The 16,298-nt window shown below is 28.8% G+C and overlaps 1 protein-coding gene and 1 long non-coding RNA gene across 9 annotated transcripts; one reads left to right on the top strand and one right to left on the bottom strand.

Annotated features, from left to right (window-relative positions):
• Positions 1–213: 213 nt before the first annotated feature.
• LOC126844818 (uncharacterized) lies at positions 214–12,397 on the bottom strand. Of its 6 annotated transcripts, none has more exons than XR_007686626.1 (14): positions 11,879–12,023; positions 10,439–10,597; positions 10,121–10,250; positions 6,198–6,294; positions 5,988–6,138; positions 5,751–5,918; positions 5,311–5,663; positions 5,094–5,237; positions 2,999–3,224; positions 2,702–2,929; positions 2,345–2,618; positions 2,129–2,280; positions 1,970–2,063; positions 214–787 (listed from the first exon to the last, which is right to left on the bottom strand). XR_007686626.1 is itself a non-coding variant. In XM_050583240.1 (14 exons), exons 5-14 carry the CDS (start codon positions 6,266–6,268, stop codon positions 2,031–2,033), a joined length of 1,800 nt encoding a protein of 599 aa, XP_050439197.1. In that variant the 5' UTR covers positions 6,269–6,294; positions 7,658–8,031; positions 10,121–10,250; positions 10,439–10,597; positions 11,879–12,023; the 3' UTR covers positions 1,941–2,030. The 6 variants fall into 6 exon arrangements, 5 of the variants coding, with proteins under 5 accessions (XP_050439197.1, XP_050439198.1, XP_050439196.1 ...); XM_050583240.1 differs by lacking the exon at positions 214–787 and adding an exon at positions 7,658–8,031 and having other exon boundaries at positions 1,941–2,063; XM_050583241.1 differs by lacking the exon at positions 214–787 and adding an exon at positions 7,924–8,031 and having other exon boundaries at positions 1,941–2,063.
• On the top strand, positions 12,234–15,890 carry LOC126844819 (uncharacterized). 3 transcript variants are annotated; one of them, XR_007686629.1, is made up of 6 exons: positions 12,234–12,343; positions 12,655–12,772; positions 13,851–14,269; positions 14,344–14,616; positions 15,228–15,372; positions 15,541–15,890. It is a non-coding gene; the product is annotated as an uncharacterized LOC126844819 (long non-coding RNA). The 3 variants fall into 3 exon arrangements; XR_007686628.1 differs by lacking the exon at positions 12,234–12,343 and having other exon boundaries at positions 12,545–12,772; positions 13,851–14,050; positions 14,124–14,269; XR_007686627.1 differs by lacking the exon at positions 12,234–12,343 and having other exon boundaries at positions 12,545–12,772.
• The last annotated feature ends 408 nt before the right edge of the window (positions 15,891–16,298 follow it).

Here is a 16,298-nt window from a genome sequence, read left to right as displayed (position 1 = left end):
TCACTTTTAAAATGAGAAGACAATGTTTTTTTTATAAAGAAAGGACTGTTTTTTATGCAAAAGTTACAAAAAAAAGGACACGATCTTTAGCAACTATTTATTAAAAACTGTTTTTTAGCCTTATCATTGTATTATAATAATTAGCTAAACAATTACAATAAATATGTCATGTAAATTTACATATATTATATATACTGAATTAATAATTGGAAGTTACAATTAAACATTTTTTTTTAAATTATGGTGATGATTTTTACAGCAATATAAATCAACATATTATTATTATATGATAGACAAAGAAAAGTAAAATAAAATTTATAATAATAAAAGTAAAAGTAATTAAAACAAGATAATTAAATTGAAGGGCCGAAGCTCTGTAGGAAAGAAAGGATTTGAAACGAAACGTGTGTTCATCTATGTGGACAGTAGAGCAGACTGATTATTTTGTAAAGAGAGGTCAGAGGAAGGTAAATGAAAATAGGCTTTTATCATACAATGCCAGGTAGGTTATAAAGAGGTGAGAGAAATCGCAAATAGCTTAATTTTAATAGAGAGGACAATATGGAAAAGAATTGAGACTGGAAGTTATGGAAGCAAGAGCGAGAATAGATTAAAAGGGAAATCGAACTGTACCAGCAGGTGGAAGTGGAACTGAGGTTTACTTTAGAGTTTTAAACCATTTATTTGGGCAAGCTTTAGTTACAGTCTGATGAAAGGAGCGAAGGAAGGTATCTTGATGGTAATAGATGGAGTGAACCGCGTTAGTTACCAACAATACCAGCGTAGGCTAGAAACCAATAGATAAAAGAGTTCAATGATCTAATAATTAGAATAAAAGGAAAGAGATAAGAACTGAACGGGTAATAAGATGAGAGAGCTTGTTGGCATAGTTGTGAATGAGCAAATCATATGTACATTATTAGGAGCAGAGGAGATAATAACAAGGGCGTGGAATGTGGACATAATAGCAAGCGACTCTCTGTCATTGAGATTGGTGTAATTTGGATGAAAAGTCTACATTTTAGTCAGGAATATTTTGTGTTTAGTAATAGTTTAAATTTTGTGGAACCTGGTAAAAAAATAGTATAATGGATATTATGGCTTGGAAAACCCTCTTTAATTCCCGATTGAAAATAGTAAAAAGTTCTTAATATTATTATTTAATTAATTACTAAATATTAGTTCTCCATGATTAGTTCCTCGAATCTAGAGGAAAATCTGTTTACATAAGTTACTTTTTTTTCTAAGAAAACAATATTAATTTTGTAGATATTGTTTGTTTTTAGTAAATTTTTGTTTTGACAAGGTATACAATTTCCAAACAATTTAAGTTTTTAGTATTTTCTAGAGCGATAGGTACTCACTTTAAAGTTAAGAATAATTTACTGACAACGAGAACTCGCCAGTAAGCTGATATATTAAAAAATGTCTTAAGAAATTGTACATTATAATTTGATTTTATATACAATTTCTTAAAACGGTGATGACAAAAATATAGACAAAGGAAGCAAACATGGAGCTAAATAATTGTTTTTACTTTTTACCATTGTTTTGCCTATTAAATGTATACTAATTATTGACTTCTAATGTTTTATCTAAATTAGTAATAACTAAGTGAAAAAAAAACAAAGCACAACATAATTTAATTTTTCTAAATTAAAGTAAAAGTATCAATTAATATGATTATAGTATACATTATTATTATTATTATAGGAATATTTTTTATACATAACTACATATATTGAATGTCCAAATTTTTTTAAAAACTAAACTTATTATTAGTTGTGTTTAACACATTATGATATTAATAACTTATTATGTTTTTTGTTTAAATATTGATCACTAATGCTAATTTATATATTACTTAAATATACAAACTCTTAAATCTGGTAAATACCACAAATAATATAGATATATTTGAATTTAAAGACATTCAGGCATGAGAAATATATGAATTTACAATGCTTACATGATATTTAAATAATGATCATATTCAAAGACTTGTATTTGGGTTAGAGTCTTCTGCACAACTAATGATGATTGTATGATTGTTTATAATAACCCTAAAATAAGAAGCCGTCCTATTAAATCCATTTACAACAATTATTATTTATTATTTGTACTATACCAGCTTATATTGAATTTGAGTTTCTTTATATTCTGACTTCAAATCGGGTATGTACTTGGCATCTAAACTTTTCAAAGATTTTTCATAAATTGCAACTCCTTCCAACGTGGTACCGAACTTTAACTCAAATCGTATGCTTTCTATCCACACTTCTAAAATAGTTATACAACTTAGTAGTACAATACAATTATATTAGATTTAGAATTAACCACACACCAATGTTGGTTTTGCCAAATATTTCAGTTGCCTCAGAGTATAATTGCCTTACGGAATCTTTAGCACCAGTCTCATGAATTTGATTCTCTTCACATTTTATCATTCTCATATATAATTTTTGGCACGGAGGATTAAAATTTTTCAGACTATTGAAAACAATTCGACCTTCTTCTACTCCCTTTACAAGTATACACCAATCTAGGTAATCTGATCTCACAGTTTGGGCTAGTTCTTTGTACTTAGCATTTGATCCTTCAATATACAACTGTTCAAGCTAAATTTAGAATAATAATAATAAAAAAAAATTAATTAATAAATGTTATTTTATGATAGAATTTACGTTTTATAACAGTTTACCAAACTATGACTGGTACGATGTAAATAGTTGAACACGTGCCTCCACAATGGCAGAGAATCATTTTTTAACACTTTAACTGCACGTTGAAATGTTTCAAGGAGCTCTTCCCGTCTGTTACCAATAACATACAGAGCCATAAGTTCTGTCCATAATTGCACATCCGTTTTTATAATTTCAACCGCTTCAGGTAAAAACTTCCATCGCTCATCGATACTAGAATTTTGAGTCTAAAAGTAAAAATATAAATATTAATTTTATTTCACAAATCAATAGGCAGACTAGTCTGATTATTTTACCCAATATAAATAATATTTAGAATTGAGTACAGGTACGTCATATGTGTGTGCATTATGAAATGCTCTTTTCAGTGTTGCTTGCATATATTTCCTGATAGCTGGTAGTTTCATTAAGTTTGAATTCCTAATTCCTATTATAGCTTCCAAATATAAAATCCACAAATTTTTTTTGTTCACCCGGAAAAACTTTTGGCGTAACGTATCTTCATAAATATAAACGCAATTCCTGTATAATAATTATTATTAATTTGTATAACATACAAAAGAATTCATTACAAATTGTAACAAGAAGCTACATTTTAGCATCGCACATGCTTTAGCCTTGGCCACCCAGCTCAAAAACGACACTAAATAGCGATACTAAAGTAGCACAATAATTAAGCAACAAGATTATTGTTTATTTGGTAAGAATATACAACTAAGACCATTAAGAGATTATAGATCAGAAATAATCACTATTCAGGAGCAAGCAGGCTAAAGCATGTTGCATGTTTTATAATTTTAACCGTTGGGCTTTATGAAGACTGTAACTTTCTTTTCTTAATATGTAACTACTGACTTCGGTTTAAAATATTATACAACTTTTTTAATTACCACTTTCGCGGATTTTAAATTTAAATACTTTTTTACAACTTTTGTTACAGTTGATTTTTAATTAAATATTATGAAAAAACCTGTTGGACACTATACGAATTTTAGGACACATCTGATTGTAAACAAATAATTGTACACCAGTTTTTTTTAAAGCTCTTTGAGTAAAAGATATATGCTCACAAATAGAGTTTAAAATTTTTGTTAATAAATACTTTATAATTTTAGAATAAACGATAAATGTTGTTTGCTCTCAATCGGACTAGTCCTTAAATTCAACAAAAACCTAAGGGTTTTAGAAACTGTTGGAGAAAAACAAAAGTCAAACCAGTATTTATCAATTATTGGACTACAGTTAATGTACCGCGTTGGTTATCGGCACAACTGGAAACATAAGTTGACTACTAATATGGATAACTATAATGACCGTTATCTGGACTACCGCAAAACCATATTATCCCAAATTAATAATTATTGCATAAATATTTTGTATTAATTATTAAGATCTAATATAAAGTGAAAATTACTATTCAAAAATATAATGAATTCTTTGATAAAATGTTCAACTTTTGATGATTAAATAACATGAACGAGTATCATTGACGCCAGTTGGTAGTCTCTGCCATAGAAAAAGTAGTCCTGAAAATAGTGTATAAATAATAGTATATTAAATAGTTATACATAATATTTGATACTTTAAACCATAAGGCTAAAGAGGATCTCCGGTGAGCAGGGCCCACCCACTTTCAAATAATTTTTTTTATACTATTATAAAAATAATTTAAAGTTCAAAATATATTTACAAATTACCTTTTGAAGACTTTAGTTTATGCTATTGAACTCTTTATAATGCAATATGTGGCGTGTGCTACGTTATTTAAAAAAAATAATAGGTTTATTTATATTTATACATAATTAAGATAATTAATTTCACTTATAAAATTCACCTCTAATTAATATCTTATAAAAAAATATATGGTAACTACTAGTTTTATAATAAAAATAAAGGTATTCAATTAATTATAAATGTATCATGTTTACCATTAATACGTTAAGTATTAATGTAGTTTTTGGTGATTTTGTTTACATTTTGCGGTATAAAATAAATAAACTTAAGACACTATCATAGTTTTGTTATCTAGAGCCCAAAACATAACAAGTATAAAACAACCAGCTTTTAATAAAAAAAAAAAAAAACACACTTATACAAAACAAATATCATTAATTATCATCATCATCATCATGTAGCTTAACAGGCCATGAAGGCCCAACGCTGCCATCATGAGATGGTTTCTTGACGAATTCGCTTCCGGGACGGGTCGTCAATCCGTCGCCGGAGAGGGGGATGGCGGTTCCTTTTTACCGGACGATTGCTCGCCCAGCAAACGGAGCGCCTGTGACCTAGTGTCGAACCGGCGACAGTGAGCGCTAACACACTGCCGCCTTACCCACTCGGCCACTCCTCCTCAATCATTAATTATTATTAAACAAAATATAAACTTACTTTACTGTAACTACAAAGTTTTTTTGTGTAGCTATAAGCCGTTCAGATTCCTCCTGTGTTGAATCATAAGTATATCCTTTTAATTCCAATTTAGCTAATTGATCCCATGCTATTTCATTATGTTTGTAAGCATTTACCATGTCGCTAAATAATAAAAACGATGACTTAACTAAACATAAATTTATTTATTTTTGCTTAATACCCGATTAATACACACCTGACAATAATCGAACATATCCTGGGTAATGATTTAGGCTTAATTCTATAGACACTGTTTAACAATTGTACGTGAAAATAGATATCTCCCGCAAAACGATGTATTGCAGATCGGTATCTCTGAACACATCTCTCCGACATATCACAATGTTCGACTTCCATTAATACCTCTTCTAAACGCAATTCTTTACATTGACCATGTTTACATATGCCACTTTTATAATACTGTCGTGCTCGACTAATATTTTTGCGCTCTTTATACTCAAACCGTGCTACAGTTAAATATATATCTGGTCCAGGTTCTGAGATGGAAAAGATTGTGCTTAGGAATGTACTGCATTGAATTATTAAGTCCTATTTAAACCATATTGTTTACTTAGCAAACCAAAAATTATTTAAATAATTGAATTTAACGTTACATAAAATGTTAGCTTCACTTACATTTTTTTTACAATACTCAATGTATATGGTAAGAAATTCAATATCAACTTCAAACTCTGTAAATAGAGTGGTGTATAGTTCATTTATTTTTGAAAATATTGTTTCCAAATTTTTTTCCTCCAATTTTGTTTCTTTTTTCAATTCTGCTACATCATTTACCTTCAATTCCTGTTATAAAAGAAATGACAAAAATTAATGTAAAACTTATATCTATATTTTTAATATTTCAATAACTGCCTTATTCTTTTGTTTTTTCTTTTTCTTTTGATTATTCTTGTTCTTTTTTATCGAGTTATAAAGTTCTATTTCCGTTGTTATTTCTCCCATTAGGTCTAATTTGGTGGGCATACTACTATTAGCAGTACTTTTAAGGATTTCATCAGCCAAGCTATAAAATCAATGACATTATTAACAACTTTAAAAAAAAAAGTAATATCAAAAACTTACTTCAGGTTTCCTAAAATTAGATCATATGCAGACGAACATTCGTTTTTATTTTCAAATTGTTTTGATGACATAACGGTTATGGAATTTATAGGCTCTCCTATAATAAATATATTAATATAAATTATGTATTAGTACTTGCGCTTAATTAAGCACTTTTCAAAATTGCAAGATGAATTTTTAAATAAAATTCTGTTACAATATAAATAATGTTCACAAATGATTGTTGGTTTTTTTTCGATAATTTTGGCCATGATTGTAATAGGTAATTTCCTTTTGTTTTTCTTTTTTCCTATAGTATTTATGGCAATCGAAAAAAAAGTATTAAAAATTACTTTTTTATGTAAAAAAATCTCAGCTTTTTTAAAAAATATATTTTTTTCTAGTACCAAAAAGATATTAAAAATGGGTTTTTCGTGTTGCTCAAAATTCGATAAATGTTTTATAATTTGTTTCAGAGAGCTGAGAACATCTTGAATAAAATGTCTATCTTTCAAAGTAAATTCTCAAGAAAACCCCTTGGAATTTAAAAAAGGTGAAAATTCATAGAAAAGCCAAACTATTTTATGAATTTTCTCACCTATGAACTAATCTCAGAAATAATGTTTTATGAGTTTACAACACAAAACAAAGTTAGGTTGTTTTTATTTTTGTTGTATCAGAAAAAAACAAAAATTGTATCAATGAGTTTGATAGATTTCCAGGCATATTGCACATGATTATGTGCAATAAGAAAATGCTGGTACTGCTATAATTCTTAATTTAGGTTAGATTGGTATATAACTTAATATTCCATAAAAGAAATTGAAAAAGTGACCATTAACACCTCATTATTCAGTCCGAACCTTCAACCGTGCCTTGGATTAAGATAAGTCAAAACATTTAAAATCAAATCGAATAATAACCTAAATTAGTATTAATAGATCTCGGGAAAAGGACCTGTTGTCAAAGTGCAACAACTTAACCTTTTTTTTTTTTAACTAAAAAGATGTACCAGCTGTCACGAATTGTTAAAAAATCTATCAAGATTCATAAAAAAGCACCCATTCAATTTTCGAAAATGCCGAGATGAGGGTCCTTTTCGCTTTCCGCAACACTAACTATATTGAAAGATATTTAAAGAATAACTAGACCTGTGGTTATATTCGGATTTAGCAAAAAAAAAAACCAATATATATATATTATTTTGGGATTTGCTACAAAATTGTGCTACACCAGTGTTTTTAGTTTATTAGTTTAAGTATACACTATACAACAACATAATATTAAGCGGTCAGTAACTGTGAATCTATTACTGTAAATACTAAATAAAATCTAGTTTTTCTAATTATTTTTAATACATTTTATTGCTGGCATTAAAACTAGTATCTGATTCGAAAAGCTAAATCCATAATCTAGAATTGCGGAAAATACAACTAAACGACAATGGAATTGTGGTGAAAATTCGAGTTCAGACAACTTACTTATAGCTGTTAATAATCACAATCGGTTGCTGCGTACTGTACTGCACGATTAGACGAGGGTCGTTGGCCGACGCTTTACCCTAGGCAGAGCAGAACGGTAACAATATCATAATATTCAGTTGTCGTCGGTCAGACTATAATGATATTATTATAACCATAAAAGGCCCGTATTAACGACAATAACAACAACAATTAGGTACGTATAAACGCGGTTGAACACGACTGAAGACGATTTTTTTTCTCGAAAATGTACGCATATAACTCACGATCTGGTGTTGGGTATGCTTGGAGTGCGCTGTGCTACACTGATGTCCTTCCCGGGACGACCGCAGCGACATCCTCTGATCAATAAACAGGACACAGTTGGAATATACCTATACATTATATAAATATATAAACAGTCGAGGGCTGCACGCCACGCGCATGTATTTAGCGCTGACGCATAATATGTATATACAGGGTGCTCATTTTATCGCGAACCGATCAATACTGTATAGGGTGTAAAAATAAAAACATTTTTTTTTCTTCATAGTGTTTTATATATTTACAGAGTTATATTTATTTCGTTTTCATCCCACTTCCAGACTAATTGTTTTCATACCAACTTTTGAAACTTAAATTATAACGTGTGTATATTATTAACATTTGTCTATTTAAGATTATTTTACTAAACATTTTTACTGGTTGATAACCAGTTTTGAACGACTGTGTTATAAGAGTTTAAAAGTTAGGACGGGAGGGGAAGCGCGCACAAATAAAAATAATACTACACTCCTCTTTTCCTCCTGCCCTAAACTTGAAATTTCAATAATTTCAAAAATAGTCATCCAAAAAGCCAGTAAAGTGGGGTCGGTGCATAGTGGGAACGGGGAGGTCACAGGTTTACAGGAATTATTACAACTGACAGTGATAAAATCACTTTCAAATAAACGCTTCGATGCAAATCAGTAAAGTCCAAAACAAGCAAAGTATGAAAGTATTAAGTCAGTTGCAGTGTTTAAAAATTAGCGTCAAAGCGTTTATTTTAAAGTTATTTTATCCGAGTAAGCCAGTACAGCGCGGTCGAGGCATAATGGGATCAAAGCATAGTGGGGACGGTGAGGTCACAGGTCTACAGGAATTATTATTAATGAAAGTGATTTTTTATATTGATTAAGCAGCTCTGTATTTACCAAGGTCAATTTTATCATCTCAAAACTTTCAACCCACATCATCTTAAAAGAAATAAATGGCTTACAAAAATTGTTTTTACCGCAAAAAGACACGGTTCGGGTTAGATCCGATCTTTCAACTATATGATGGTTTCGTTTAACACACCACGTTCGACAATAATTGATTTTTATATATTTTTAGTTTACATTGATATTTCTGTATAATCAAAAATTATGTTTAAATCTAAGTTTTGACGATAACCCAATTGTTTGCCTAATAATCGGAAAGCAAAATATTTTGATTGACAATAGTGCTGCATCTATAGATTACAACTTATGGCCGTTTGCACCAGCTATACTTACACTTTAAGTATAGTTTAACCTATAGTTACAGTATTGTTAAATTACCCTTAAATTGTATGCATGGTTGGCGCAAACGGTCATTAGCAAGCGGAACAAATGAAAAAAAAAACCCTCTGTATAGACAGTTTTCACTAAGAGGACATCTCATATCCCGTTATTCCCCAAGTTTTAAGGAGTTAGATAAAAGCAATTTTTCACAAACTCTGAACTAGCGATTTTAATCTTTTTAATACAGTAATAAGGAGTCTTTGTCGATAGTTATTTTTGATCTCATAGCGTCTGTTTACTACTTTTCATCATAAACTATTTTATATTGGCTGCATTGAATCTTAAAATATGATGGTAAAAGATTAAAGAATTTTGAAGCCTTTTTTTGATAGTAATTCATACTTTTTACCATTGAATTAAATAACAACAAGATAGATTTAAAAAAAAAATCATAAAAATCAACCTATTAGAGATTCACAAAAATTAAAGACGAAAAGATTAAACGAAGACGAAGACGAAGAAATTAAAGATACATATTAATACCGGGGTTAAGGCTCATATATTCATTAGTTAATTTGTTAACAGTTCTGTTTTAAAGGTTTTAGTATTTAAACAAAAATTAAAAACCACACCGGTAACAAAATATATTCTAAGTCAATATTATACGAGTATTAAATTTCAACCAAAATGGTATCCCTTCCCATTATACAATAATGACACCAACAATTTTATTAACATTTAATGTCCAGTCTTATTTTTGAGAGGCGATGCATACAAAGTAAAAATTATGAAGACAAACTTTAAACCAAATTACCAGTATTGGTTTCCTTATGAATAATAATTAATAGTACGCATATAATTGTTCAAAATTAATTTATAACATAAGTAGAATATTTGGTCCTTAGACAAACCATGATTATATTATATATATTTACAACCATCGAATCGATTCAATAATTACCTGGGTTATATGAGGAAGGCATTTTGTTGTGGTAGTTTGCTTTTTGCAAAAGGGGGAATGGCTACTTTTTTTTTTAACCACAAATAGTGCATAAAAGTACTACCATATAACCCACTCAGCTATATCGCCCCTGTAAAATAAAAAAATTATTAATAAATTGAATAAAAATAATTAAAACAAGTCAAGATAAATAATAATGACGACAATGATTAACTATGATTTGAAAGCACAACCAAGTCATGTTGGCCATTGTATAGTGATTTACTAAGTCACTAATAATTTATTTTTTAAATATATGAATACGTAATATATACATACTTCAGTAATATATCCATTAATTGTGTCGTTTTGGGTGTGCTAAGAATCTACTGGATTGGAAATTGACTTTAGTCTCTGAACTTAATTCCATAAAAAGCATTTTGTCTCACGTAATCACTATCACCACTTTGTGCACTAATTTCGCTGCCACCACCTTATCTGTCGTTATAAAGAACATCATATATTTATTTTTTATCAATAGAATAATTGTTAATAATTAGATGATAAATATAAAATAGAATATTAAAAGCCGCCATATTAATTAAAATTAGATCATTTTGTAATGTTGTTTGTCAATATAAAGTTACATATTAATTAGGATCACTAGAGACTCAAGTTAAAAAAAAAATAGAAAATCTTTATTCACTCTTTTCATTGCTGCTACTATAAAAATGAAACTAACTCAAATAATTATGAAAACAAGTTTTGAAATTATAATAAAGTTATCTAAGTATTTTTCATTGCAAAGTACATTTTAATTGTATAATTTTTAAATTATTAAAATTTTACTTTTTGAAACCAACTTAAGTAATTTAAGTATTAGGAAGACAAATTACAACATTGGCAGAGGGAGTACGGAGTGTGGGCATTACAGGTTTCCAGCCTGTAGTGAGAAAAACTAATTGGAAACACTCCCATATCCAAGCTTTTGCACAACAGTACACATAATAAAATATGTGTATCAGTAACTAATCTGTATCAAACCAAAGGATTAGAAGTTCACGAGGAAATCCTCGCAGGGCCTACATTGACAAGAATTCTCAAAAAATAAAAGGCTTCCGATATTTTAATATAAACAAAAGTAGAGGACGGGGCTAATATTAGACGCAGCCATTTGTAGGGAAAACAATCATCCGCTACAAGATTCTACTGTAAATATTGAAAAATAAATTTATGTTCTTTGTGCAATCAATGTCTCTTTTATATTTGGAAGGAAAATAAGGAATTGGGAGGTTGTCGGATTGAGGTTTTGAGCTAGAGCGAAAGCATAACCACTGCTCATATATTTTGTCCAGTCACATGGGCTTCCAAAACTGACTAAGTAAATATTTACCTTACATTGCTTAAAAACATCCTCCATATTGTAATTATCATTTATATTTATAGACATCTATTTTATTTTTTAATTATTACTAAATTAGTGTGATTTAATAATTTTATTTTATTAATTGTTTTATGTGTTTTTTTTCTTTCTTCCCTTTTTTTTTTACTGATACTCAATGAATTATTAGTAGTATTGCGCACTGCTATAGAACACGTTATTATCCATTATAATATTATTTTGTTAATTATAATATTCTAATCAGATATTGTATCATTTAGCATTTATTTTAAATTCTGCTTAAACTATGACACGGACGACGTACATTGAATACGTTTTACTGTGACACCCGTGCCCCGACCTTTGAATGAGTAAATACTAAATATTGTAAAACTTACCAATTAAATGAGAGCACCACGTTACTTTAATCATCATGTAGTGATATATACTTGTAAAATTTTACATTTACAACTTGCACGCCAATTGCCAAACGATTAAATGTTTTGAAAATATTATGTCAAGTATAAATTATTATCAAATGGTAAAAATCATGAAAATTGGACGTAATAACTAGGTATGTCCACAACTTGTATTATCAATTATCACAATGTAGCAGTCGGGAGCGCATGCTCTATTAATAAGGCTGCGTGATAGCTGTTGCCAAAACTGGAAGCCATTTTGTAGTTATCACTAGCTACCAGCATACCTTATTGAATTGTTTATTTTGTATAAAATAAAATTTACCTCCAAAAAAATTATCACAGGTACGACGCTCTCGCTCGTTAATATTCAAACCACCTTGGATTATTATAAATGATCCTTGATTCAAACGGTAATCGTTTAACTGTTAAACCGCTGTAACGGTAATTATTTAAATTGATTAATAATACTTAAAAATATACTATTTTTTTTTGTAGTGTTGTCGCCAATTTGTTTTTTCTACGATCAATGGACAATTGACGTTATCACCTCAATGGTATAAACACAGAATAACAGTTATTCTGTGGTATAAATGCATATCTTTATCACTGATATTTTTACTATCTTTATCAGTGTATGTTACTGTTATAGTTTTCTTTCAAAAACGAATTTTGACATACCTTTTTTGTTGAACTTTTGCAATTCAATCTTTTTAACTGTGGTATATTATGGGCATATTTTCTTTTGTCGGTAGCAGTGCAGAGCAACTAGAGTTAAAACAGTTGGACTTGCAAATGGGGTGTTCTTGTTTGGTGATGATATGGCATGTTAACATGGACCAGCCAATTGGATATGAAAACAATTCATGATGAGTATGTATATAAATAAAAGCTATATTGATTGAAATAGACTCTATGGAGTTGGCTTGTGCAAATTTTATCACAACTGAGTACAGCAAACTCTTGTGTATTTATTATTCAAATTTATTATAATAATAAAACAATATTAGAAACTGGTTGTTCTTGTAGACAACAGATTAATTGCATAAAACAAACCTCAAGCACAAAAAACAAGTGTAGACAATCATCTAGAACTAAAATTTGGTTCTAAACGCCTGTGGAACAGAATAATATAGTACAAGTATTTATTTTTAATGCTAAACTTTTTAGATTATTATTGTTATCGATTACTCAATTGCCCATCAACTGAATTACAAAAGATTAATTGCATAATTAAAAAAATCACTCAGTTTTCACTGGTTTTGAACAAGAATTTTAAATAACACCAAACTATTAAATTAATAAGGCTCTCGCTCGTTAATATTCAAACGGTTATCGTTTAACTGTTAAACCGCTGTAACGGTAATTATTTAAATTAATTAATAATACTTAAAAATATACTATTTTTTTTTTGTAGTGTTGTCGCCAATTTGTTTTTTCTACGATCAATGGACAATTGACGTTACCGATAGTAACCTGTTTAAATAAAAAATCTCTAAAAATTTGGATCCTTAGTAGAACCAACTAGCTCAACTAACATGAAATGTGACACTTTGTAATCCTTATTTTATAATTTCACGACACAATTTTTTTTTTATCAAATTACAGTCCATGAAATATTTGATTTGATTCTTTTTAAGATCAATTTCAATGTTCTGTAACTTGATAAAACAATTTGTATCATAAATTATCAAAACAAGCTATTAAAGTAATTTTTCAGCTTCAAGAATTTTTTTTTAATTTTACAAATTTTCATTAGTTTAAAAGTCAAAATTTTTAAATTAAAAACTAAAATTTCCCATGTTAACCTAATGAAAAAAAAATTAATTTATGAGGAGGTTCTGAAATTATGGTGATTTCTTAATTGATTATGCTACTATTTATTGTAAGAGTAAACCATAGGAAAAAAAACTGTGACATGGATTTTATTTTTAATTAAATATTAATGTAGTATTTATGATCAAGCGAGGAATCTAATCACTTGGAGTTCAACATCTAGACATTTGTATGAATATATTGGGATTTTTACCCGTATCATGGTAACCAACACTAATCTTACATTTGAAAGATGGAATATGTAAGCTGCTAGTGAGGTAGGAAAATAAATTTGAAAATTATTAGTACATCAGATGATATCCAACAGCATGAGAGGTAATCACTGTAATTACTACAGTAGTAAGAGTAGTAATAGATACCCAATCAAAGCACTTTTTATTTTATTTAGAAAACACCTGGATTTTATAAGTGGACAAAAAACTCAAACACATTGAAGTGAGGTGACATTTCATTGAAGTGTTGAGAAATATGAAGGAGAGTTTCAACTGCAGCAAACCACTGTCAACAGGCAGATTTCAAAAACTTCGTTTAATAGTGAGTATGAAGTACTTCAACAACTTGTTAAATATTCATTTCAATTTTTTTTTTTTTTTGTACCTGGCATCCAGTCAACACCTCATCCCTGTGGTTAGGGGAGGAAGAATTCTACCAAGGTCTCTACACCAGTCGTAAAAGGCGACTAATGTGACGTAGAGCCCTCCGACAAGTGGCCTTTATCTTGTGACACCTTCTCCGACCTGCAATTAGCACCTAGTGCTACTTGTCGGTCTGCAGTCGTAGGGGATCCTTCAGGGTGAACCACTAAAGCCAAAGAACATCAGTCAGTCAACACCACTTATCAACCATCACCCATGATTACTTACTTTAACCCTTAGTGTATGGTATGTGGCGCTGTGTACTACATTTGTTAATGTCAAATGTTAAGTTGAAACTTATTAATAGAAATCCGGAGGAGCTTAGCTCTACCAAAAATGTCCCAAACCGCCTCAAGAATTAATATAAAATTGATTAATTTATTGTAAGTAAACTTATTCATAAAAAAGTAAAAACATAATCAAAGTTTTATAAACCATATTTTTTGTCAAATATTACTTATATTTTGCAGTTTAATAAACAGCCGTCTCCAGACCGTTTTGGTAAAAAGCTTTGTTAAAATATTTTAGAAATGTTTTCAACTATATTTTATGAATATAATTTGTGAAATTCAGATTTTCAAACATAAAATTATTTATAAAATACTCTTTAAATGTTAAATAACGTTTTTAAGATGACCACTCTAGTGCGCTTTGAGTTGAAAAGCAAAATTTTTCGTGACACAATTTTTTTTTGACATAATACTTAATTTATCATTGATGAATTATGATAAATTTACAATTATACTAAGTACACATACAGGAAATCCATGTTAAGACGCTTAATACGCGTTCCCTTATAATATGCAAATTTATTACATTATATTTAAAATTATAATTTTTTATATTATATGCTATAGATCTTATCGGCTGTTATGGGATCCTAAACATAAGGACTATGATAATAAAATTAAAAGGAATGAAGCAAGACATTTTTTCATTTACAACAATTGTATGGAAACAAAATGTATATTATATTTTTAAAGACTGGAAATGGTAAAATAGGTAATAGCAGTTACAATTAAGGATTTTTTTTTTTATATCGAAAATTAATTTAATAAAATAAACAAGATAGATATATTAATGAATTTAAAAAACTTCTTCTTTTTCGTTATGTAAAAAAGAAATTTGCTTAACAACATGGATTAATATACTTTGTTTAAAATGTTACAGGTTAATATGAATTTCAGCGTTGAGAAAACCTTTTTTAACAGAAGTGTCAAATTGTCCATACCTATGCGGCATTTTTACTTTAAGCACATGGTATTATCTAACGGATTTGTAAGAAGAGAGAACTGCAATAGATTTACATTTTATCTAACCTTATCTGTTTGAAAATGGACTGCTAAAACGCTGTACAACATTATATTGTTTATATGGTTATATGATTTAATCTTCCCTTTTTTTTTTGTTATAACATTTTTTTATACTTTCGAGTTGATGGCATAAACAGATTGACGTTACCAGTGTTTCTTAATTTTTAAGGGGAATTGGTGAACTTTTTAAATGTTCTCAGCTAAGCATCGAACCAAAAATATTTATATTTAAAATTCATAATGAGTATTATTTAAATTAATATAAAATTTTTAATTTATTTTTGCTTGTATATTTTTTAGTAGTTCTAGAAAACTTAAAATGTATAATTAAATAATTGAATTTGACAATGAATTGCTTCTAAAATTGATAATTTCACTATTATGTTCATAACCCAATTCAATTTTTTGGTTAAAACAGCAAAATATCGGAATTTAAAAATTAATCGGTCATTTAAAAAACGACATAACTCTCTGATTTTTCTGTTGGAATAATAATTAATATTCTATATATCAAGAAGTATTTCACAATATATAAATATGTTGTTTATCTGTATAATAAAAATACGTAGTTGTTAACCAGGAAATGTTATAGAAAAACAAGTTGTTTTTGTAAGC

This window comes from Adelges cooleyi, unplaced genomic scaffold (genome assembly GCF_023614345.1).
Source record: "Adelges cooleyi isolate 19-005CV unplaced genomic scaffold, UGA_ACOO_1.1 ACOO_flye_CR_arks_rails_tigmint_CR_PRNA_651, whole genome shotgun sequence".
Lineage (NCBI taxonomy): Eukaryota > Metazoa > Arthropoda > Insecta > Hemiptera > Adelgidae > Adelges > Adelges cooleyi.
The sequence above is the reverse complement of the archived record's forward strand: the minus strand, read 5'-3'. Positions and strand labels throughout refer to the sequence as shown.